Below are 24,949 nucleotides of genomic sequence, written 5' to 3' on the forward strand. Positions count from 1 at the left end.
CATAGCTACATAAGCACACATAGGCAAACCAGACCAGCTCCCCACAGTCATCCACTTCAGTGATCTGCCTCAAAAGTGACCTGACATACTCATGCATTACTCCAATTAATCTTGTAATTCAAAAGGGATTTGTAAGCAAGTTACACACAGCAAGAAAAGATAATCTAATTTGAGATTCCAATATCTTTACAGGATTCCTCAGTAATGCATTTAGCAGAGGCAGAGTAAGGATGAGAATTGCTCAGCTGTTCTAGCATGCTCTAATCCATTCTAGTCAGGAACACGCTTGCTCAAACACAGACTGTGGGTAGACATGCGAAAATGGCTCCCAGCATCAGCACTTTCTGCAAGATTTATTTAGTGATTCTCAACGAGGTTGGAGCACTCTGGACCACAACTCAAAACAACAACTTCTCTTAGCCAGTTCATGAAGTTCTGTACAATCTGTTTTCAAAACTAGCATCTAGACTCCATCTTGTCCACAGAGAAGGAAAATATCTATCTGTGGCAGATCAGCAGATCTAACATCCGTTAGTCTTAAACTGGGGTAGCATATAAGAGAATTTTCATCTATTCTGTTAGGTAATGCCACGATACATAAAGACTTACAGGGGGAGCAGTTATTCAGTTCAAAGCATCATGTAATTTAATACCAGATTTTAATTCTTGCTGCTCAAAGCATACGAGGCTGACGCAGGCTAGATTCAGCTGTGAAAGCCAATACCTTGTGACAGATCTCCTTTACAGTAGGTGTCACTGATAGAACAGGATGGTACATGGGAAAGTTTTAACAGCTCCTAAGCAACCAAAACCATTTGAACTGAAAGTACCCACAGAAACATTTAGTAACAGGAGACCTAACGCAAGCAAAAGCAACTGTGCAAGCATAAAGGTGTCACATCAATCATCTGTTGAGCACTTACCCCTATCAAGCCTCCTATACTCTTTATATTTTCATTCTTTTATAAACAAGGATGTTTTCAAAATGTAATGCTATTGCTTTTGTCCCTCAGCAATAATTTAGATGGCAGTCAGCTGCAAGTATCTGATCTAACTGGGTGAAGGACAGAGACAACTGCACGAACAATTTGGATGGGCTTGTGCATGTTTGACTACCAGCAGCATTAAAGATATTCCCACCACTTCATCCCAGAACACTCCGCTCAATCGCACCCCTACAGAACAGGTAAGCCCCTGAAATGAGAGAGACACTTGATGAAGTGCCTTTGTTTTGCAGCTCTATATAGCGTTTTAACCAGAGGAAGAAGGAAATGGGAAGTATGAACTTACTCTGTTCATTCCCTAGAGGCTGCTCCAACATTGCCAGGATGACACTATTATCCAAAACGAAGTAACGGAAACTATGCTTGTTTATGGTAGGTAGACGAGAATATTTAATTAATGTGGTTTCATTCACCAAGCTACAAGGAGAAGCAGGGCCACTGGGAGAAGGAAATGCTCCAAGTAACTGCATAATACTGCAAGTGAGAAAAAAGTTAAGAGTTATGACAGATTAAGACGATGAACTGTTCCAGCCAAGCACAGACCTTCACTCGTATTCTTCATTTGTATCTTGACATAGCAGTTACCCTATCAGGGCAAGCCTGCCCTCTTCCAGCAGCTTGTTTTAAAACAACAGAACTAGCAACTTCAGAAAAGCATACATGAAAACCTATGAAGAAGGGTACTCTGCCTAGAGAATGAGTTTCTTAGGTTATAAAGATACTAAGATATGCTTTAAAGCACAAAAACCTGTACCCTTCCACAGCTTTTTAAATGTTCATTCTTATAAGATTATGGATGATTAGAGATAATCGTCCATACTGTAGCCCACTCATATCAAAAAGCAAGGCAGACATAGTAGATGCACTAGTTATGATTGTCTTCACTTTCTTCAAGTACAGATTACATTAAGTTAAAGCCCTTTAAGAAAGACTCAGAATCACACAAGCATGACTACCATAGATGGATACCTTCCCTGGGAGAAGGCCTCCAGGCATGGTCCAACGGTGCCTACCTCCTTGGAGCCGTGGCCTTGGGAGGCTCCTAGAAGTACCGATTTAAATAATCTGAAGTTGTACAGGATCTACCTAATACTATTAGAAATTGAAAATTTCTATGGCAGGAACCAATAATGAGAGTTGTTCAGTGTCAGACTGAAGATCATATGCTCTAACTCAGGACTTTACTCTTAACACCACCTCCCAGACCAAAAGTAAGTTTATTGAAGCCCTCCCCACACACTTTTCCACTTTAATCTGAGAACAGATAGTTTCATCTCTCTAAATGAAGACACACACTTTCAGGCAACAATAAAGGTTTGTCCACAAGTTCCAATGAGTAGTTTTTACCTTGGAAATTACACAGTTGTTTTTACTAACAGTAAAGTTTATAACAATTTTATTGCAAAGCAGAGCAAAAAAGAAAGCAGCTATTGCCTTTTGCAAAACATATTTATCCTACCCATCCTCAATCTGTCCTGTCTACCATCATGCTGTTCATCCAGTAAAACAGTGCTTTTCAACTTCTCTGGAGCAAATCTAAATTTTTCCTCTCTGTGCTTCCCCTCCCCAACCCACACATTATCTGTTACTGCATTTCCAGCAGAACCTCTCAAATATATTAAGCAAGCCCAAGGCTGTGGGCAGAATGACATCCCATCCTGCACCAGCTTACATCTGCTGCATGTGCCATTCCCTGCTTCATTACACGAGACAGTGTCTATCAGTTTCCCAATGAGTGTGGGGATGGCATATCTTGTCAGGCTGAGGATAAGGATAAGGGGGAATGGAAAGACAGAATCAAGTGGGAGATAGAGAGAACTGCTGTCTGCAGAGAGGACTGGCTGAGAACAGAATACCAGGGGCTGCAGGAGGGCTTGGGTTTTGCTCTCAAGGAAGAGAACAGGCAGGAGGGGAAGATCCCAGCAATCACAGGGATCTTTTTTCTGTTGAACACCTGTAATGGGAGAGGGAAAGACAGCTAAGGCAGAGCACAGGACAACCTTGCCCAAATGGCAAAACAGAGGGAGCTTCTGGCTGACTTTTCAAATGCTCTTGCTACATCACAGAGATCTCACCAGCTGGGAACTCCTAATTAAAACACTCTCAGACAAGGCAATGCTAAACAGTAAACATGCTCTGACAAATTACATACCATGTTAGCGTAGCTTCAGCAGCATCCTTCACTCTCATAGATGCGGGGTTTGGCTCCTTGTCCCCTTTGTACTTGACCTCTTGTTCACTGTTTTTGGATTTACTTCCCGAAATGCCCAGCTCCACAATCTCCAGTACCTCTTTTAAACAATCCTAAAACACAAGAGGAACCACCTTAAAGCAGCAGCACTCTGATAAACGTCTCCAAGACCTCAGTGAAACAGTGATACACCATCAATTAAAATAAAGTACTGCTGGTAGTACGAGCTCAGAAATAAAGGCAGAAGATTATTCTAACAGTCTTGGAATAAGATCACATTTGCTATAGGTATGATATTTTCTCCATCTATAGATGTCTACTTGTTTGTATTTTAATGGTAGAAAGTGCTCTGAATGAATATATACACACAATATATTCCATTACATATGTACAAAATTGCCAAGACAACTACTAAGAGTGCAACTGAAAAGTGTAAATATATTTAAAGAGATAATAAATGCATTTCTGAGAGACTCTGCAGAACTTTTAAGTTTTAAGCACATTAAGAATGAACTCATCTGGAAAATTGCAAGAAATCCTTTTCCAAATCTTTCAATTGCCAACAGATTTCATAAGTAAAATATATCATGGTACCTAATTCATCAAGAGAACAACAATAATATTCTAAAAGTACACGGCAAAGCTTCAACTAATCTACTACAGGAGAGGCCAACACTCATTAGAACTGCAGGTATGACTCAGAAGTGTTGCTCATTACAAAATAATTTGCTGAAAATCTTTGGATTGCTACATCAAAGGTTCAAATCTCATGGCTTGAGCTATAGAATAACAAGGAAAGTGTTCTCATTAATAAATTACTATCTAAAATCTGAACACAAGTAAGTGGTCAGTTTTTACCACCAGAGACCAGGCAGGGTTCTATGCCTTGGCCTGTGTCACTCCTTATATTCCTAACTGATGTAGAAAAAAAGGTGAAGAGGAAGATTAAAGTTTTCTGACAGAGCAAAATTAATCAGTGTCGAGATCCAAAGACTGGCCACGAAGAATTACAGAAAGAGTTTACAGTGTTGGTTAGTAAAATAGCAGGTGAAATTCAAAGCAAATATGACATGAGGCACCTGGAAAATTGCAATTCTAGTACTTGCAAATGTAATGGAAGGTTCCCATCTGACTATCGTGACTCAGGAATGAGCTATTAAGTGTCCAGTATGTACTACAAGAGTATGTAACACTACCTCGACATGCAGTGATAATTAAAATAAAAAAATAACCTAATGAAAGGAAAGAAAGCATTATGCAACTGAATGAACCCATACTGTGCCACATCCAGGGAAACCATCCTGTCCTAGTCACCTACTGCCAAGCCAGTATCTGCAGAAAGCATCTTTATTTCAAGTTCTGCTTGTGGGTTTTCAATTTTCATTTTTTATATACACATTTTTATATATGTTACAGAATATATAAACAAAATATAAAGATATACAAAATATACGTTCTATATAAATCTACATTAAATATTATATAACACATACTAATATACATATATATAAAAATTTACAAAGACTGAGCTGTCTCTGCAAGGAGACCAACAATGAAAATATGCTTTAGTCAGGTAAGAGCTGAGAAATGAGGTGGCACACAGCTTTTAGTGAAGTTTATCTGCAGCAGGTAGCTATACTATATATACACCATTAATTCCCGTATTTCTCTTTTCAGTTTCTGTTTTTTCAGGTTTTCTTTTCTTCTCTCTTTTTCCAGTTTCACAAAGCAACAAGACAGACCAAGACATTCTTAGAAATATAAAAGGTAATTTTAAAGCCAAAAACATTCTTGGTGAATAAAGCAATCAAAATTCAAAACTATTTTTGCATGGCAGCTTGTTTTGAAAGTCCTAATATACTTTTGAAAACCAAGAAAACCACATTATTTTAAAGTATCAAGAACAGACAGGTCAGGCACAAAAGGCATTAGAATTTAGAGTACTGAAAATACATACACCAGAGACTCTTACCTTTTCATCCAGCATGTCAGGGTGCTCAGTGAGCCAGACGCAGAGGCACTGGAAAGCTGCCACTATCATGGAGTGAAGATCACGGGAGTGGAGCGGGGCTGGGCGGCTGCACTGGTACACTATGTAGCTGCACACTGAACTAATAGCTCTCTTCCGATCAGAGGAATCAACCACCACTTTCACCTGTGTAAAGCAAGCAGGAGAGGATGAGAATTCCTCCACAAAAATCTTTCGGAGAAGAAATAGTTTTTAAAAGCATTTTTAAATGCAGTTTTAAGAAATAGGAATAAACAGTTGAGCTCTTTTATGATTACAGGTTAAAAGCTGTGGGTAAAAATATTTAACACTGATGGATATTGAAACTTAAAGGAAAGAAATGCTGCATTGAGGTGCCACCACATTGCATGGCTTGGTTTCCAAGAGCAAGAGTGGTACCAATATGGTTTGATAAGAAACTAATTGCAAGCTGAATAAATCTGCATTTGAAACTTATTTTCAGCAAATACCTCTCTCCTTCAGCTATAGTAACCAATTCTGTATCTCTGAGAACCCACTCACTGCCAAGTCTCCCTTCCACAGGGTTTCATTCTGCTTGCGTAACTTTCCACTAGGCTTATTTTGTCAGCACAGTAACTTTCACCAGTGAAAAAGGGACAGAAAACCCACCCTCAGACAAGCAGGTTGGCAAAAAACCCCATAACCCCTCTCCCAAAACTCACTGCAAAAACCCTTCAGCTTCTCTCCCAGCTCAGGGCTTCAGGGAACAAGGCTCCAAACCGGAGGGTTAGTGAAGCAGCATGTACACTGAGGATCTACATTATAAAACTGAAGAACTGAACTTCTCTTCTCTTTTCTTCCCAGCCTGTGACTTGGCACAGGAACAGTCAGTTAAAGCTGGATTTTTCTACTCTGTAGCATTTGACCATGCCATATAAAACTTTACTCATTAAGGTGCACTCTTATCCAAGCAGGAACACGGATGGTCTTGCTGGTGACAACACCGGAGCCAGGCAGCTGTACTCCACACAGCAGGGGGGTGACAATTCAGAGCCCTAGGATGAAGGCAGCATTTCCTTCAGAAGCATAAGATCTACAGTAAATAGAGTCCCCTCAAGAGGAGCTTATGAAAAGCAGGTTTGGTTGGTGAACCAGCACCCTTGCAGGAAACAGGACTTTTGAATTTACCAAGTCCCACTAATAACCTGGTGCTGAACAGACACAAGACAGGGCAGCCTCTAACCTGAGAAGGGCTTTGGGAATTGTTACCTCCAAAGGCACAAGCAGAACTGGTTCTCCACTCTGCAGTTCTGCAGTAAGCGGTGATCTCTCACTACCTTCTTTGTTACAAAGGGGAAAGATATCCAAGATACCCCAGAAGAAGAATTACTTCAGTTGCGTGAGAATGATACAAAGATTACAATATTTAATATTAACCTGGGTAGACATTTGAAAAGATAATATATTTTCATATTCCATCTCATTGGAAGCCAAGGAAAAAAAAATAACCCTGGCTTAACCACACAAGCTGCAGGAACCCCTGGTTCTGTAAGACCCCAATAACCATACATTAATTCATTACAAAACACTTTCAAATGCATCCCTCAGCTCATGCTGCTGCACTAATAAAATAAGCACTCAGTCCAACATGGCTCAGTGCTGACTCCATGCTCTAAAAAAATGCCTGAGACACACGTATTTCAAAGATCTGTCAAGTTCCCCAGGGGAATATGACAGGAAATGCTGAACTGTCACGCCAGGTCATCGTGGCTGCTGTAAATACACTGCTTAACAAAAGTCATGAAGTCCAGCTTGAGGACAAGAGCCCTCAAGCAGAAAAGGGCATTTCACCTCTCAACAAAAAAGCCCCCCCCGCCCCATAGCTTTAGTTCAGTTATTTGCTGTTGAATCAAGGAACTGTGTGCAGATAAAGCTCTGAAGGTGACACCTTCATATTAGAAATATGCTATCATTTTCTAAGCTCAGAAAACTATTTCCAAGATGATATGGAAGAAAAAAAGCAGGTATAACACTTACAAAAAGGGCAATTAAGTTAAAAACCCTGACATATTTGTAATCTGCCAACTAACAGCAACAAAATCTCTCATTTCTAAGTCTGGCTAGACAGTGAACACACAGACTGGCCCCCCAACCAAGCAAAACAATGATAAATGGTTTACAGTGGGGTTGAGAACTAATGGCTCAAGCCCCTACACTGCCACTGGAAGTTTAGTGGCAAGTTTTTCGTCAACTGTGCAACCTAATATGGTTGCATGATGCATCCCCTGTAGTGTAAAAACAAAACAAAAAACAAAGCCAGACACATGGAAATCCATGAGAAAGGTTAAGAGCCATCCAGCGAGCTCAACAAAACCAGCCAGAATCATACAGTAGAGCCACGTGTATCTGAGCAAGCCACCCTGAGCTTTACTTTCAGCCAAGAGGCATTTACAGGGCACACATCATTTGAGCCACAAAGCATTTACATTAGAAGATGAAGTACAAAAGTAGTACTGTTTTTTCTTGTGTCCAAACAGAACATTTGCTGACAAACTCAGACACAGACACCTGTTGGTGGCATGACTTGCACCTAAACAGGACTATAATCACCCTTTGAGAAGAGGCCAGAGCACACACAGCTTCACCTCTCACCTTTGCCAGTCCAGACAGAAGCTCCAGTGCAGCCAGAGAGATACTCATGTCCTGCCTCCACTGCGAGTTGAGTCTTTGGGTTACCAGGTGAATACTGCGTATCAGTAGTCCAGCAGCTGTATCTGTATTAAGAGCTAGGATATAACCCCAATACCACATACCACAGGGAGGGAAAATAACTAAGCATTAGTGACAATAAGCAAAGCACAGGCACAAGCCAAAGCAGCCACAATACACACATAAAATAAAATTATACACAACCCAGAATCCAGAAGTTTAGTTGGTCACTTCTGCACATCCTAACTCCCTTATATACACCACCAGACATTATACAAATACATTCAGACTAGCTTATCTGAATTTTTTTTTTATTTTTTAAAAAAGACATTTTGGATAATCCCAATAAAATAGACCATCTTGTTTTCAGTTTTCTTGTTTGAAGCATCCAGCTTCAAATTCTTTTCACAAATTTCATACACCTTTACTTTCTGTGCACAGGAAATAAAAAAATCCAATAAAATGAATATTACAAAAATATCTTTCAAGCTATGTCATGGTTTAAAGACTTAATAAGTCAAATATTTTTAAAAAAATTTTTAACCTTACAAAGGGATATTTTTACAAGGACTCGTCAATGAAAACCCATATGAATTAAACACACAATTCAAATGGTATGCTGAAAACGAGCACTTTAATAATTTCAAACAAACAAATCCTGTAGGGAAAGCACCAACATGTTTATATGAATCCCTAGAATATACTGAAATCTTCCTGCTAATCTCCCTCCTCTCCTGAGTTATAGAACTAGAGGAAAAAAACCATTTTTGGTTGGCAAAAACAGAGTTGTCAACCTAGGTTACAATATAATAAAGGTGATCTGTTCTCACATTTATTTGGTTAACATCAGTTAAACTGAAGACCACCAAAGGAGCAAGTTAAATTCCAGGATCTCTACATTTGGCCAGCTTACTACACACAGATTTAGTAGAACATGGATTTTATTACAAAGATTCAAAAATGCATGGTACAAGACATAGCAAACTAATGTTAATTAAGAAATTCTCTTGTTATAACAAATGACACATCACAAACATTCTGCTTACTTGCTCTATAAAAACAGGAGTCCCCCAAATACTCTTTAAATACAGTTTAAGAAAAGGTGCTGCAAAAGTCCAGTAAGCATTTAGAATGCTACCAAAACAAATGAAGCGATTCATTTACACTTGGTGTACATTTATCCCATTTTTGTTCGTGAAAACTAAGCGTCCTGAAAACATACGCTGAAGTAAAACAGTTTGCAAACACCTTTTTCATAAGCTTTTACATTCTTATTTTTAAAATGTTCACAGAGTCCTTTAGTAGGATTAAAAGCCAACCAACTAAAGGGCACATATGAGCACAAACTGGCAATAAACAAAGGGGCTATCCACCCTGGGTTCAAAACACCCATGCACATTAATGTATTAGCCAGAATTAGGAAGAGAAAAAAAACCCACAAACCACAAAAACATCATCCTGACATATAAAGACAGAGTTTTTTTCCAAAAGAGCTATACTTACCATAATCCCTCAGAAGGGCTTGTGCTGGTCTCTCACTATCTGGTGTTGTGGGCTCTGTACTGCCTCCACTTGCAGTGCTAATGCCACTGTTAGTACGACTGTGGCTTTTGAAGAGGTTATTTTCACCACCATTCTGCAAATTGAAAGTCAGTTTTGAGCAATAAGAAGATTTTTCTGAGTAGAGTTCCCTATACTAGAGGATGCTCTCAGATACAATGGAGAAAAAAAGATGATCAAACCTCAAGATGCTAACCGAGCACCTTACAACAGCAGGTAAAATGAGTAATGCATTCTTTCTGAAGTGGTAACTTCATAAACAAAAAATACTTACCGTTTCCATCTGACAGCCAATGGCTTCTAACAGTGCTGAATCTTGAACAATATTTAACATTGCACCTGAAGAATCAGATATAAGAAGGTTACTAAAGATTGCAGTAGAATATTCACTGCTAAAATTTACAAAGAAGCACTGAAGGTCTAACATACAGGATCGCCACCCTGTTTTATAAAAACTCTTATAAAGAGTTTTATAAAACATAGGATTTGCTTCAGGCTTAGCCATTTGAAGCAGATGAGAGCTGAGATAGAGTGCTTTCAGCTATTTAAAAAATGCTTTGAACATAGGTTTTTCAAATTCCTCAGTTCAGAAAGATTTTGCTTTCACAGAAGGGCTGGAATCATTCCTTGTCTCCCATCAGATTGTGCTCATTTAAAAACTCAGGTTACATTTAAGGATATCTACTGATTCTGTGAATAAAATAACAGTATTTGTTAGATAACCAAGAGAGCTAAAATGAGCTGCATAGTCCAAAGCAAGGGTTATACAGAACATAGCCTTGGCTATGTTCTTTGTGCCTAGCACAAAGAGGCTCCCTTCCCCAGTTTGGCCATTAGGAGCCAAAAGGCAGCTGGGGACTGGCAAACAAAAACATGTTTTCAAGTCTTAATGAACTAGCAGTACAGACAGCAACCTGCTGGAAGAGAAAGTGAATAATGTCTGGTCCATTCAGCAACCCTTAAGGCATCAGTGCAAGGGACCACGCTTGTCTCATACTGATGTGTGACCAGTGAAATGAACCCCCAAACCACCATAGCACAAGGAGTTTTATACTCATAAAGACATTTCTGCCCCTGCCCCACAAAAAAAACCAACCAAAAACAGGACTATCACAACAAACTACATCCTTGATAATCTGTGGGTTTGTAGAGCAAACTAAAAATTGCTTTCATTTCAATTTGGCTAAAATATAAACCCAATTTCCTAAATCAGGAGGCCAGTGAGGTGGCATATACTGAAATTCTCTCTACCTGGAAGTCATCCCAGCCTTTTGCTTTGTGTGCTTTGTTTTCCATCAGTGCCCAAAATACTGTATTGAAACAGCTGAAGCTCTAAGTGCAGGGGTAGTCAACCCTACTGCATCCAAACTAGCCAGCAGGCAGTTAATCTCTCCCAAGATGGAAGAGATGGCTACACAAAGTGTAACACTTAAATTAAAATTGCCAATGCATTCAGGGTGCCTTAAGTCAACTAGCGTGAACAGCCTGTATCTGCTTGGCAGCATCACCCCCAGGCAATGAGGAAAGAAGCAGTAAGGACACAGACCTGTAACAGGCTGACACTGATGCACCCAGTGGCATCAATTTTAATTTTCTGTCATGTTCCCTCCCCCAACAATGAGTGTTTAGGAAAACACCACTTGCTATAATGAAGGGAAATGCACCACTCACTGTCAAAAGTTTAGTGAGCAGCTGGAAACAAACACTGATTTTTGTTGAGAAGCCGGTGGCACGTGTGAGAATCTCTGACTAAACTGGAGATTCATCAATCCTCTCCAACCAAAGCCAGAGGAAATAACTTCACACACGGAAACAGGAGTTTAACAACAGAAATACAGGGGAGATGGATTGGTATGGACTATCGTGGAAGTAGTAATGGTAAAAACCATTTGAGACAGAGCATCTACCCAGCTGGATGCAAGCACCAACTTGCAGCGGAGGCGTACCGGAACGCAAGGGTAGGATTTACCAGAGCATCACCCTGCGGTTCCCAAGGTGCTGCAACCCCCTGTGCACCGATGCTCTGTGGGTCTTGCTTGGAGGATCGCTTTGAAACCATAAATATCCTCATCCCTTCACCAGCAGTGGCTGCAAATCATTATTTCAAATCATTCTCCCCTAGTCTTCCACCAGTAAAGGAAGTATGTCAACCACTGCAAGCAAACTTTCCGAAAGCCTTTGCAGACTAGATTTGTTTCTATTTACTTCATTGCTCATGCCATTTTCTTTCCCTCCCCTATTAATCAGGTAGGCTCTCTGTCTTCCAGAACAAGGCAGACACCTCCTACCGCAGTGCAACTCCATTTCCTTTTTAAACAGACAAAAGCAAAGTAGTATTGTAATTATTGAAGGACAAGAATACCATAATGTGGAAAAAGGCACTTCTAAATAAAGAGACAAAAATAAGGGGGACGGGGTGGAATAAAAGGCAAGTACATTTTTTACTGGTCTGAAAATATCTAACTTGACAGATTATGCACTATTGAAGCTTTCAGCTTCTACTTTCTGAGTATTCAGAATAATGTTAATACACTCATTTCCTCAAAGAGCAGCTTGTTGCCAAACTACAACACAACTCCAGACTCTATTCCAAAGCTTTGTCTGAGGATTTACACAGTGCTAAACAAATGTCATCTGCATTCTGCCAGTGCTGGACCACTAGCCATCCAGTATTTCAATTTGTTTCTAGGCTTAATCATGCCAAAAACTAAAGTGTCCCCTGTAACCCACTAGTCAAGAATCCTTCCCAACATTAAAACAACATTTTTTTCCTATTTCCATTCCTATTTATGACTGACTTTTCCTGCTAGAATGTGCTTTACTTCTGCCTCTACTTTTCACGTACTATTCCACATTTGTAAAAAGAGGGAGATAACTTTAACAAAAAAGTGAGGCTTTTCAAGGTGTTTTCACAGTATGAAGGAGATTACATAGATGACAACCTGCCAGGAATTTTATCTTTTTTTCTTGCAAAGCAACACATGACTAATAATCTGTCCTGGAATAATATGGTTTAAGACAGACACTTCTATAACACAGTTAATAAATTAAAAAAGTTGAAATAACCTAGTATCATTTGAGTGTTGTTGGGATCTGTTTCTGTTTGCAAAGCTCCTATAAGTATATTCACAAGCCTCAGCTTCAAGGAAAGGAAGGTTACTGGCTTATCATACGTTGAGCTGTCATCATTGCTGAACTTCCCTTCCAGGACAACCTGAAGGAAAAATACATTTATTTCAGTTTCAATTAGAGATCACACCAGCATGGTATTGGTTTCAAAAGTCAATATCCACAGCACACACTGGTACTGACAACTTCTAACACAGTCTTACTGTTACACACTTGCTGTAAGAGTTTCAGTGCTAAATAGAACACCAAATAAAACCCACAAGTCATCCAAATCCCACTCCAAAACATCCAGGAAAACAAAAATGGAAATGCAAAACAAAGTGGTAAGTTTACTACCTCAGACTTTATGGTTCCAAAGTGATGAGGGAGAGGCAACAGAGACAGCAAGATGTTAATTGAAGCTCTTCTTAGCTCTGTGGGGTTTACATAGATTTTAAACTTTGAGAGTTCTCTGCAAATCAAAGCATCATACAGTTAATCAACTTTTCACAGGAATTTGGAGCCAAATTTAATTAAGTTAAAATTAAACACACAGCCACCCAGTGGTCTTAAATAATTTGCAGTATACAGTGTAGCTATTTCTTTCTGGGCTCAGGATTTTTTTTTTTTAAAAACAGCAGCAATAACACAATGAATTCATGCAGGAACCATCACTTGCTAAGGATTCTGTACCCCATATAAAAGCAATGAGCTGAAAGTATTATTCATATACTGCATCTTCAAAGCAGGAAGTTTCCATCATGAGCCTCTACCGGCTTATTACAACTCAAACCCACCCAGGATTATCAGAGATCCACAGAACATGCCCCTGCACATATTGCATAAAACACAAGCTGCTTAGCGAATAGATCAACTTTTGTCAGTAGCCACCAGCAAATTCTTCTACTTGTAAGACCTATCCAAAAGAAGCAGTGGCTCAGATTTAAGACCAGAAGATAAATAATATTTTATGCATAACTTAAAAATGAAATGCAGTACCAAGACATAAAACATATGTTGAAGAAGGCATGCACAGAGTAGTATTAAGTGCCTTAAATTACTTAGCAAAACATCCAGAAATCCATAAAGGTCTGACAAGTGAGGTTATTATCTTCTGGTTTAAGAACCTACTCCAATTTCACCAGCCTAAATTATAAATTGTTCTATTTAATGATGTGCAAGATTACTCTCTTAATGAATTCACTGCAGCAACAGCCACTAATGAATATCCTGTGAAATTTTACTTAAAAATCAGTAGGCTTTCAATATATTTGAGCTAAATCACTCCTTTTCCCTATTCTTACAGGTACTGCTTTCCACCAGTGGATATGTAAATAACACAACTCACATATTTCATTTAAAATAAGCACTACTATTGCTTTAAAGAAAATTTCATTAAATAAAATTAAAAACCAGTGGTAATAGCAGCACTTCATAAGCTCTATCAAATACATACATAGTATGGAGCCCACATTACAGAATTCCTTCAATGAAAACTATTAAAGAATGACAGAAACCCCAAAAGATAAACACCTCCCCACATTTCTGATGAGATTTATATGGAAATAGCAATTTACCTGTCAGGTAAAATAGTTTCAAGAGCCGAAATGAAATAAGGAACCACGACATCAATCCCTTTCAGGTCACAGCAGAACAAAGGAGGGGAGTTTAAAATAACACTGGCAAGAACGGGGTGGCAAACGAAATCTGCTATCTGCAAACCCTGAATTAAAAGCATGTAAAATCTGACAAAGAAAGATAAGATTAAATTATTTGCACATAAAAAGCATCAGCGTCCCACATGAACAAGAATGTGCAGCCACTATTTGATCTTTTCTACATAAAATAAAGTTTCAAAATCAGAGCTAGGAAACATTTATATGAGCATTCCCCCCCAAGTTACTTTAGCACAGGCAAATGCACCTAACCAGCTTAACAAAAAACCCCTCACAAATCACATGTATTTTATGTGAAAAGCCAGTGCAGCACAGTTTTATTGAAACCTTTGTTGCAACTCATGGACCGGGAGCTGTGCAAATACAGCCCAGATGTTTACTAACAGCGCTTGGATCATGTGCCCTCCCACTACTCCCTTCCCCATGTAAAGACAGGAGTGAGACCTTGATTTTAACTCCCCAACACAAAGGAAAATACTGCAAAATCATTTTTTTGGGGGGGAACAGGACAGGACACATTGACCAGCAATTTGGAAAATGAGACCAAACATATCCATCATAACCAGTTCAAATGAAAAAGCAGGGGGGCAGGAACCCAGCTGGCCATCATCCTAAAGCAGTTAGCTTCTTTTGCATTTTCTTATAGAAATGTTAGAGAATACTTATATCCCCTTTATTTTACTTTTTTTTAAAAGCTTGCAAACACAAAGGAATCTCAGTGCTCACTGACTGGGAGACTGCTCACTGACTGGGTAAGAGAAACATGAACTATCTATACACAACACACTACAACATGCAAGAAATAAAATAGTTCAGTCTTCCAGGAAGTTTTGATGCCATCTGGGAGAAATGTACCTGAACAGTTTGAGAGAGTCATGGCTTAAAGTTGATTCTCTGCCTCTAGCCTTTGCTAGTCTCACTTTTTAACAAAAATTTGGAAAAAAAGGTACACTATGATAGGCAGGATTGCCTTATTTTATTAGAAACAAAACTGTAAACAGAGGTAGTTCAGAACACAATTGTTTTAAATAATGGAGTATTAGTGCATTTCTGTATTTAAAGAAAAAAAAAAACAACCCACAAACACATTCCACCCCAGTGTTGTGGTGTTTGACAACATAAGACCCTTCATGGTCTAATAAAGTGTACAAAGTCTGCACACTTATTTTTTCTACCTGAACAATATTCAGTGACAAATTAAAAAAAAACAAACAAAAACCAAAACAAGAATACAAGAGACAAGAAAGTATAAAAAGACAACATTCTTTCCAGCTGGGAGGCACTTTAAGGGACTTCCCTTCAACTGAACTTGAAGAAAACCCAATGAAAACCAGCATCATGAGAAGATGAAAGGAAATCACTATTTGGTTTAGCCAGGGATCCCCACCTACAGCATCTGAAGGCTAACCAGTTTTTTTGAATTGGCAACACCGGATTCAGACAGCAACCGAATGCTATTCATTGTGAATTAATTTGCACCATAAAGTTATACCAATAAAGCAACTGGAAGATAGGTTAGTACCGGGATAAGTAAGCTGGTAATATTTCCTCCCCAGTCTTCTTGCTACAAAATATCCTACACAGTGTCCCGCATGCCTCTGCCCTTCCCGCTTCATAGTTGTCTGGGAATTCACTTGCATCAAACATGGGGTTGGAAGCCATTGTGTCTGTGGACATTTGTGATCCTTTCCGGCGAAACTCCACGCTAGCTTGAGCTGCTATAGCTGGGAAGAGAAAAAACAGTGTTTCACTGCTTTTGTTACATATATTATAGGCTCATGGGATCCTGGACACAAAGATCAAGTCAAATTTAGTAGTTATCATGAAGCTGTTAGTTCACTATATTTGAGTCAGTGCCTCTGTTTAGAAAGTATTTGTGGGTGTAACTGACTTTTTTCTTTATAAGGATGACAATAACTGACCTTCATATTCTAGAGCCTGCCCCAATTTTCTGCTGGGAGAAGTATGCTTATATCCAATATTAGCCTCCTACCCTCTCTGGAGGACAAGGATCTTCCCTCATCTAGTTCTCATCTCCAGAAAAATGAAGTACCACCTTGCCTTGCTGCCTTAAAATACCAAAAAACATTTAGACAACACCATTATTGTGACCTCCAAGTAAGTGCTTAATTTTCAACTGGCCAACTGATCTCTAATGCTGCTCTGAACACCAAGCTGCTTTGATCCAGTTTTGTTGTATAAACTTACTTATTAAAAAAAAATCCAAAAATTCTAAGGACCCATATCAGAAAGAGAAATCTGCTGAAACCCACTTTCCTGATTTGGTCCCTCTCCCCTCACATGACTACAGAATTGCCAAATGAGTTTGAGGTTAGACAGCCTCCGGACAGCAGCTACCAGGGAGGCTGGCCCTCTCCTACTCCCTGTCCCACAATACGCTCCACAGAAGTCTCTCGGGAGCCTGCTGTTACCTAAACGGAACGTGGTTCTGCCGAGCTTTGTGCTCCCTCCCTGCAGGACGGTTCTGCCAGTCCAAGCCAGCTGAACTCGCATCTTTCCAGAGATATTTCTGGTGCCCTTTCACTGTCACGTGCATACGATGCAGGAGGCTACTTGCTTTACTGGCTTCATCCTTTCTTCCAGGATGGCAACCAAAAAAGATATATTGCTCTCAATGTGATTTTCCCCCCCCCCTTGGACAGCTTCATTCTTTGATTATTAATGGCAGAAAGAGCACATTCCTTCTTATTTTTAGCTAAGACTATATTGATTTTCAAAACTGTCTTATTTAAAAAATAAGCTGCAAAACCAAACAACAGATAATGCATGCTCCTAACAGAATCACACCAATGTAGTTCTACCAGTACCAGAGAACTTCTCATATCTCAAGCCTGGGACACTGGGGAACATCAGGTTCACAATCAGTCTTGCAAACAAAAGGCCCGTTAACACTTCAACAGTTGGAATAGTTGTTAATTTACAGATGGGGGGGGGGTTGTTTTATTTTTAAAGGAAACATCCTAATGACAAGTGTCTACTCTTAATTTATTGTCTTTAAATTCGTGGTTTAACCTACTGTTACCTTACAAATTTTCATGACGTAAGTAGCAAATAAGCACAAATCTTTATGCATCTTCCCATGAGCCATTTTTTGTCCTAAATAAGCTACCCAGCAATATATTGTAGTTGGAAAAAAACACTACATGCACAATGCATACAAATCAAACACTAGGTCTGTAAAATAAGCTTTAAGTAAAAAAAACATGGTTAGTGCAAAGTCCTGAAACTCATGACATGATCACAGACTAAAGTACAGAAAAGATGGGACTGATTCAGGCAGATTAATTTGCTTTTGCCAACAATCCTCCCCATTCAAAAACACACACAAAAAAATTACTTGTCTTTTTCAAGTAAAAGTGCAAAAGCTACAAAAGACAATGAAAATGAATTTACAAATAAAATATGGGATTATGGAAAAAGAAAAGCATGACCGCAATTAAGGAAAAGCTACTGGTTCCTACTTACAAGATTTATAAGAAAGAAGAATTTGGATAAAAGATGCTGCAAGATAATAGAAATAAAATGGAAACAAATCAAAGGACAGCAGTAGTTATAAAATACTTTTAAGATGGTGAAATCGTAATATAAGTTAAGAAGCTTTTAGCTTTTTTAAAAAATAGATTAAAAGCTTTATGATATAGCAAGCTCGTTAAACACATAGGAAATTGGCATTCAGGTCCAAAATTATGGTTTTGAAAGTACCATGCAAAACAATGAACAAAAAGTTACAAAATACTAATAAGATTTAGAGCTGTTCATATCAATGCACATCAGTTCTTTAAATGGAGGTATTAACCCTTCCCAGCTCAAGTACATTTCCCTTTGTTGCACTGTATATGGAGTATACACTAGGCTGTCCTAAGGCTTCTGTGACTTCTAAGGGGAAGGTTACTTACCTGCAGAGTCTCCTCACAGCAATACTCCTGCTTCCAAACCACGAGCTCCTGACCGTATTACAGCTCGGTCTTCCCTAACCCCAGTTGCTAACAACCCTAAACAGCAGCCAGTATACGTGGGCACGCCTCCCCTGACCACCAGCTTGATCAACAGTCTTCCAAAGCAGAAATAAAAGGCAGAACACTACCAGAAATATTAACATCTCAAAAACAATCTCCAGAGAAAGGAGAGGAAAGACTCCAGCAGCCAGGTACCAGGAGAGAATGCCACCACCTCATAAGAGCTGCTTCTTTGAATGTGCAGGGTCAGATCAAGATCTGTGACCAAGCCTCTCGGCAACACTCAAGATGTCCCTAATCAGAGCTTCTTATAGTTTGCTCCTAGACCCCCCAAAACATTCTTTGGGACATTAACATTAATGACAGTAGGGCCAGAAGAGATGAGGGTAAAACTATACCCCAAGACTCCCCCACTGCCAACAGCACCTGGGTGATACCAGCAACCCTCCTAGGTAAGACTCCTTCAGCTGCTATAAAACACACAGCTAGCAGGCTTGTGACTGATACTTTCAGTACAAGGATTAAAAACAAGCCCATCAGATTGGAAGATTCAGTTGCTGAAATGCTGGCACAAGGTATTCATGAGTTTTTCCCAATTCTCACAAGTTGCTAAAGACAGCAACTAGCAGCAGCATGCACCATATGGCCAAGCTTGTCTAACTGAAACACATCCTGCCAATGAAGTTACACTCAGCACATGTACACACACCCCAGAGCTATCCTATTCAGGGTTAACTTCATAAAGGCTTCATAGCAAGTTTCTTATGAAGGAGTTCTCAAGTACCAATCATAGGGAGCTATTTATGCCACACTAACAGCTAAATACATACCATGCAGCCATCTAATTCTAAAGACTACACCAGCAGGATCCAGCTTCTTTCAAACCCACTACGCATTTTCAAACAGATCATCTTTCCTCTCTCACCACAATACAGAGTAATGTTCATTAGCTGACTGCTATAAAGTCATAAAGCTTCACCATCAAGGTCTCATTGCAGAAACTAAAACCTGATAAAGGACACTCGAGGCACAAAAGCATTACACCAATGATGATAAGATCACTGTTTTGCTTCAGAATCCAAACAGTGACACAAGACTATCTTGAAGGACGGGGCTCAAAGAGCAAACAGGAAGACTGCTCTCCAGGTGATAAACTCCACCAGTACTCAGCCATATACAAGTGACCTCCAGCTAATCTTGTGGGAGAGAACAATTCTCTCTTCCCAAAGAGACAGACAAAACCACAGCAACCACAAACATGAAATACATACAGTTATCCTGAATCAGGCAAGGATTGGTACAAGAAGTTTACCAATGAAGATGACAGAAAATTGAACAGCAGTGGGGCAGCTGTTATACTGACAGAACCAGAGAAGAGTTGAGGCTGGAGGGGACCTCTGGAGAGGATATAGTCAGTGTTCCACCTGCCTGCCCAAAACAGGGTCAAGTAGAGCAAGCTTAGTTACCCTTTCACCCATCCAGATATTTTTTCAGCTCACCACCTACAAAAAGCTGCACATTTTTTCCACCACAGTTGTTTTTCTTGACTTCCTTTCTGGAGGTTAAAAAGTTCAAGTAGTAAGATGTGAGGCTCCAGGACAAGGAGAAAAGCAAGGGTAGATAGGTACTCATTCACATCAGCCTTGATCAACTGCTCTTTACTTCCTAAAGCTCATCAAAAAGACTTGTGTTGTAAGATGGGAGAATGACGACATGCTAGTTCAAGTGAATCAGCAGGGTTCGTTTAAAAGAACTGAACTAAATTCTGAACTAGAATTCACGACTGCAGCTCATCCACAGGGTTACTTGTTCAGCACTCGCATTTAGCTCATGAATACCTCTTTAGAAATCATGTCATATGGGTTCTCATTGAGAATGTGTCACATGACAGAAGAGGAATGAGAAACACACACTAGAAAACGCAGTGTTCCAGAAAGGTGTCCCAGGGCAGGGGATCTCTCTGCAGGACCAAGGAGCAATCTGTATCAAGATATTTCACCTCTTTCTTTTTCAAAGTGGTCCTCAGTCCTCCAGCCAGCAATGAACAGAGAAGTCATATCAGAGAGCTATGAGAGAAGAAATTCTTAACTGCATGGCATTGAAACAAACTCAACATTAGAAGGGTTTAAAGCTGTTGAGATCTTGTACAGCTACAGTCCCAGTCCTAAAAGAAAAATAGTGCATGTGGGCCAGTGGAAGACAATAGTACATAGCAAAGCTGATTTTAAGTGCAGACACTTCCCAATCATAAAATATTTAAAGCATCCATAAAAATAATAGCGCTTCCTGAAGCTAATGCAAAGATTATCAACAGCAGTGTCAAACACACTAAGAATATTCAAGCTAGTGCCAAAAGCATTACTGTACCAGGCTACGGAGCATAGCAGATGGACCATATACAGGTATAGAGCCAACCTGCAGCCAAAAAGAAGTCTTATAACAAGCAGATTTATTTTTGTCCTCTTTCCTAAGGGTAGGGATTGTGGCAGCTAACTGTCTCTTCTCTGCTGCCCTCTTTCTTCAAGCCACATCTGTATTTGGTAGCATGAGCAGAGGCAGGTGGAGGGGCACAACATGCAGATCTTGATTATTACTGATGGGCCCCACTTGTGTGATGGAGCAGGACCACAGTACACAACCCTCCAGGCCCACCTCATCAGTCCAGCACAGCACCTCCTGTCTTACACTGCTTGAGGAGGAAAAGACTTCACCTGGAGGCATCAAGCTTCACAGATTAGACTCCCAGAACAGAAGCTTTTCAATTTGGACTTAAACCTGATTTAAAAGACACTGATGCTTCAAGTCAACAGAAACTGCAGGAGCCTAGCCCCTTACAAGTCTTGCTACATTTTCCCACCTAAAGCAGAGGCTGAGCAAGAGGATTTATCCAAAAGGATCAATCAGGCAGTCCGACTTTGGTGCCTCTCTACAAAGTTTCAGCAGTATGGGTCCATCTTCAGTTCACTCTTGTCCAACAGCTTGCCATGGCATTGCTGTGACCAGTACTTTACACAGCAGTAACACTCTTGGCATCCTGGAAGGGCAGCAAACACTTGACTAAATTCTGTAAGTTAATTCTGTCTTCCAAATCGCTAGAAAAGCGGGACATAACACAGCCAGTTTTCTAGGTCTCCACCAGCATAATTCTCTCAGATCCACTGCTGCTAATAAGTGGCAGAACACATGACGTGCAAAGACTGGTCTCACTATGGACAGCTCTGAAGAGCATGGAGGAGGAACAGAATCAAGCGATTTTCAAATAGTTGTTTCTAGTTTTCAGGAAGGTAGTGAGTCCCTCTGTAAGGCTAGCAATTACCATTTTCTGACTGCTGGTAGGTGACTTAAGACATTGCATATAGGAATAGAAGGCCCCGGAACCCCTTGAAGGATGTCAATCGTTTCGATTGTGGATGACACTACTTCTGCTAGAATCACAATACCTCTGTTTACAGCTGACACTGTTGCATGAGCAGCATCCCAGCTGACATCCTTTTTATGTTAAGCACTTCATTAAAATTGCTCAAGATACAGGTTATGTCAAAATTAAAGTGATCCAATCAATCTGAAAAGCATTAAATTCAGAAATACATCAGCTGCATATGCAACTGAACACACCCTCAAATCATACTTTACTCCTTCCTAAGCTCAGCTATTTCTCTAGCAATGTGTCATGGGCCTTTTACAGAGGGACTTGAACCTCCTGCCACAGAAATCCATGACTGAACACTTTCAAAAACCACATGCTGCATACCCAGAATTACCTTTAACAGCCCCCAAATCCTAAACCCATCGCCTCCATACAGGGATTTGTGACACAACAAACAAGGAAGATCAGTTTATCTGCTGCTGTCAAGTCCCACTATAAACCCAACTTGCTACAACAAATCTCGTCCTGCTGTTTTCCCTTACTTAGGCCAGTGAGCTCCTGATAGCTAGATCTCTTGGAAGAGTTTAGCAGACATTCAAAATACTACTTGAAGAACGGGGAAAAATGCAAGGAGTGAGAAAGTTTATTCTTTTCTGAATATCACCACCAAAAGGAAGAAGAGTGCTAAAAAGCCTCCCTGAGCAGAGCACTAATTCTGCTATCATGTCTCAAAACATCTAGCCTCTAAAGCTGAGCAAAACATAGGAGACAAAATAAATCTACCAGTTAAGGACTGAAGACAACCAAGGTATCAAGCCATATATGGAAACACATCGCAACCGTCACTGAGAGGCAGCAACTTCACTTGCTATTTTAAGGACTTCTGTTTTCATAACACTCTCCAAAAACCAAGAAGTACTACTTTGTGCAGTACCTGGAGTGATGTTTGACAATTTTTCAAACATTAAAGAGTCACTATAAAAAGCTGCTGTTACTCAGACCTACTCAAGTGGATTTCAAATTAGGAAGTGGACTCTCATCACATTATTTCCTTCACTTAACAAAATTTTCCCCACTAGCATAATTGCGACTGCCATGCTTGTTAGAGCAAGGGAGTGTTTAATAGTAAAAAGTGATTTTTTTTTTTTAATTTTAAAGCCCCCAAACATCTGCTCAGCTAATAACAGGTGCTGGCTCAGCTGGGAGGGGTTAACTACAATACAGCACTTGAGATTTTTTTTTTTATATGCATATGTTAATCTTGCAGGTAGGAAATGTCAATAAAACAAGGAAAAAACTGTACGTATATTTTTCAGTAATATTTACCAGTCATGCTGCTGTCTCGGTTTATTCCATTATGAAGTTTACAGTGAACAAATGCTGCATCAAATAGCCACGATCCAAAGAGGTTCAAGATGCTGTTAACCTTTGGCCTGCGAGGAGCTGGTAGTGGCCGTGGCTCTGAACTTGTCTGGTTTGGGCTAGAGAGCGGAGAAGTAGAGGAGGGTTGGTGCTGCACTTTTGAAGTGTGTGCAGTAGTTACCTGTTTGAACAGAAGAACAGATCAGCTCCTAGAAGGAAGGAAGTTACTTCCTCCAACCGAGGAAAGCATCAAAAGGGTCAGCTACGTAAATACAGAACGTGAAATCTTACAGTGCTGGTTTTCATTGTTGCTTTATTCACAGTCACTGCCCGATGCCTTCGGTTATGGGGTGGAGTGGTGTTGATAGCAGTGTTCTGGGGCATGCTCAGCCTATTTACTGGCGTGGGTGGTGCGCTATCTGACCGGGGTCGTGAAATGCCTGTAGATCAAGAAATAAAGCAAGCTTTCAGCAAGAATGCCATAGGCTCATACACAGCAGCGCAGTTAGAAAGCATCTGGACCTTCCATAAATAGACAAGCTTTCTCCCTTGCCCCCCAAAACAGCAGTACTAAGAAAAAACATCTTTTCCCTTTTACTATTAGCAGAAATAAATGCACAAGCAAAAGAAAACCCTGCTTGCATTAGATAATAAATGATTAAAAAACACACCAAAGAACCCCACACCTTAAGAACATGGAAAATGGCACACAGGAGGACCAATTCTAGGAGCAGGCAGAGGGAAAGGGGCAAGGTTCATTTGCCAAAGCCAATTTAACAGCTCACTCCTGCCAAAATTCAGATGCCTCTCACCTTTGCCTTTCTTTCCCAACCATACCTCCCACGCCCTGTTCCGAGACAGCTCTAAGCTTTCTGACCCTTCAAAACCAACTTAGCTCACTAACTTAAGATGAAACCCATCCACCATGCAGTTTTCTGCTGTTTTTGTGAGCTGAATCAGGTTGCTGAACAGTTAAATACTAAGTCAGTACAAGAGATGGGGTAAGAATGCAGAGCAAGCTATAAGTTTTCTGGCAGCAGCAGGACATTAGACCAGTCTTTACCCAGCTTCAGGGAAATACCCATGGTGTATAAAGCTACTTTTCCCAGTCAGAATCAGAAGCAACTAGCCCTCTGCAAAACCTGAAGTGACAAACACCACTTTAATGAATACCACCACCCTCACACCCCATTTGAGAAATTAAGTGTAGAATTGCAGTGTGCTTGAAGATTTGACACAGATTTTTTTTTAACAAGTTAAAGCACACAAGTACTTTTCGTAACACATTACAGAACAACTAACTCCTGCTAAACCATTAGTGTTACACCCCATGCAGAGGCAGAGTATGCACTATGAAATGTATTGTTTTGGTACACTTTTTTGGAAAAGAGGATGCAGTATTTTGCCAAGTGCACACATCATGTAAGTACATATCAGTGAGGGTGAGATAAAAACCATGCGCTTTGGCACTTGGGGTAGAAGGCAATGAGATCTCCCATTAGCCTTAGCTGAAGGGGTCCATACTGCAGCTCTAAAGTCTGCCTGAGCACACTCTCACATCCACACCTACAGCTTGAATGTAATTTCACCAAAGGCTCTCCTGTGCCCGAGTGCATCATAGTCAGCAGTCTTTGTCTTTGAACTCCAGGTGGGCTATCATCACCCTAGGTGCCTCATCTTGCTACATGAGATCTTCAGAAGTCTGAAGTCCCCAGTTCAACATCCTATCAAAAGCTCATGTAGACAGCAAAGCTCCTGGTGTGCTTACAGGAGAGTCTGGGCTGCCAGGGGCCCACAGCAGTGCTCCACAGCTGGCCAGCGTGGAAGACCCCAGCCTCAGATACTGTCACACCCCCCCACCACTGCATCCAGACAAGGAGTTGTGTATGTGGCCAGTCACCCCCGTGGGAATGGAGTTGCAGGCAGCCAGATGCAGAACACAAAGACTACCACACCGTTAGTGGGTTAAAAGTCTCAGAGAAGAACCCCAGACTATTTTTAAGGTCCAAGAGGAATTAACTACAAC

At 40.2% G+C, this 24,949-nt stretch overlaps 1 protein-coding gene across 4 annotated transcripts in view; it reads right to left on the reverse strand.

Annotated features, from left to right (window-relative positions):
• RALGAPB (Ral GTPase activating protein non-catalytic subunit beta) overlaps window positions 1-24,949 on the reverse strand; it is a 67,287-nt gene that overhangs the window by 21,810 nt on the left and 20,528 nt on the right. For 3 of the 4 annotated variants that reach the window (XM_072878842.1, XM_072878844.1, XM_072878845.1), the window contains exons 8-19: window positions 23,215-23,363; window positions 22,888-23,104; window positions 15,740-15,941; window positions 14,119-14,286; window positions 12,899-13,013; window positions 12,500-12,647; window positions 9,708-9,772; window positions 9,377-9,509; window positions 7,817-7,950; window positions 5,168-5,350; window positions 3,157-3,308; window positions 1,291-1,478 (exon numbers count right to left, since the gene is read on the reverse strand). In XM_072878842.1, the coding sequence (XP_072734943.1) occupies window positions 1,291-1,478; window positions 3,157-3,308; window positions 5,168-5,350; window positions 7,817-7,950; window positions 9,377-9,509; window positions 9,708-9,772; window positions 12,500-12,647; window positions 12,899-13,013; window positions 14,119-14,286; window positions 15,740-15,941; window positions 22,888-23,104; window positions 23,215-23,363 (1,854 nt within the window). The remainder of the gene's footprint in view (window positions 1-1,290; window positions 1,479-3,156; window positions 3,309-5,167; window positions 5,351-7,816; window positions 7,951-9,376; window positions 9,510-9,707; window positions 9,773-12,499; window positions 12,648-12,898; window positions 13,014-14,118; window positions 14,287-15,739; window positions 15,942-22,887; window positions 23,105-23,214; window positions 23,364-24,949) is intronic. The other variant, XM_072878846.1, reaches the window with a different exon arrangement.

Source organism: Ciconia boyciana, chromosome 14, assembly GCF_034638445.1.
Source record: "Ciconia boyciana chromosome 14, ASM3463844v1, whole genome shotgun sequence".
In the NCBI taxonomy this organism is placed as follows: Eukaryota; Metazoa; Chordata; class Aves; order Ciconiiformes; family Ciconiidae; genus Ciconia; species Ciconia boyciana.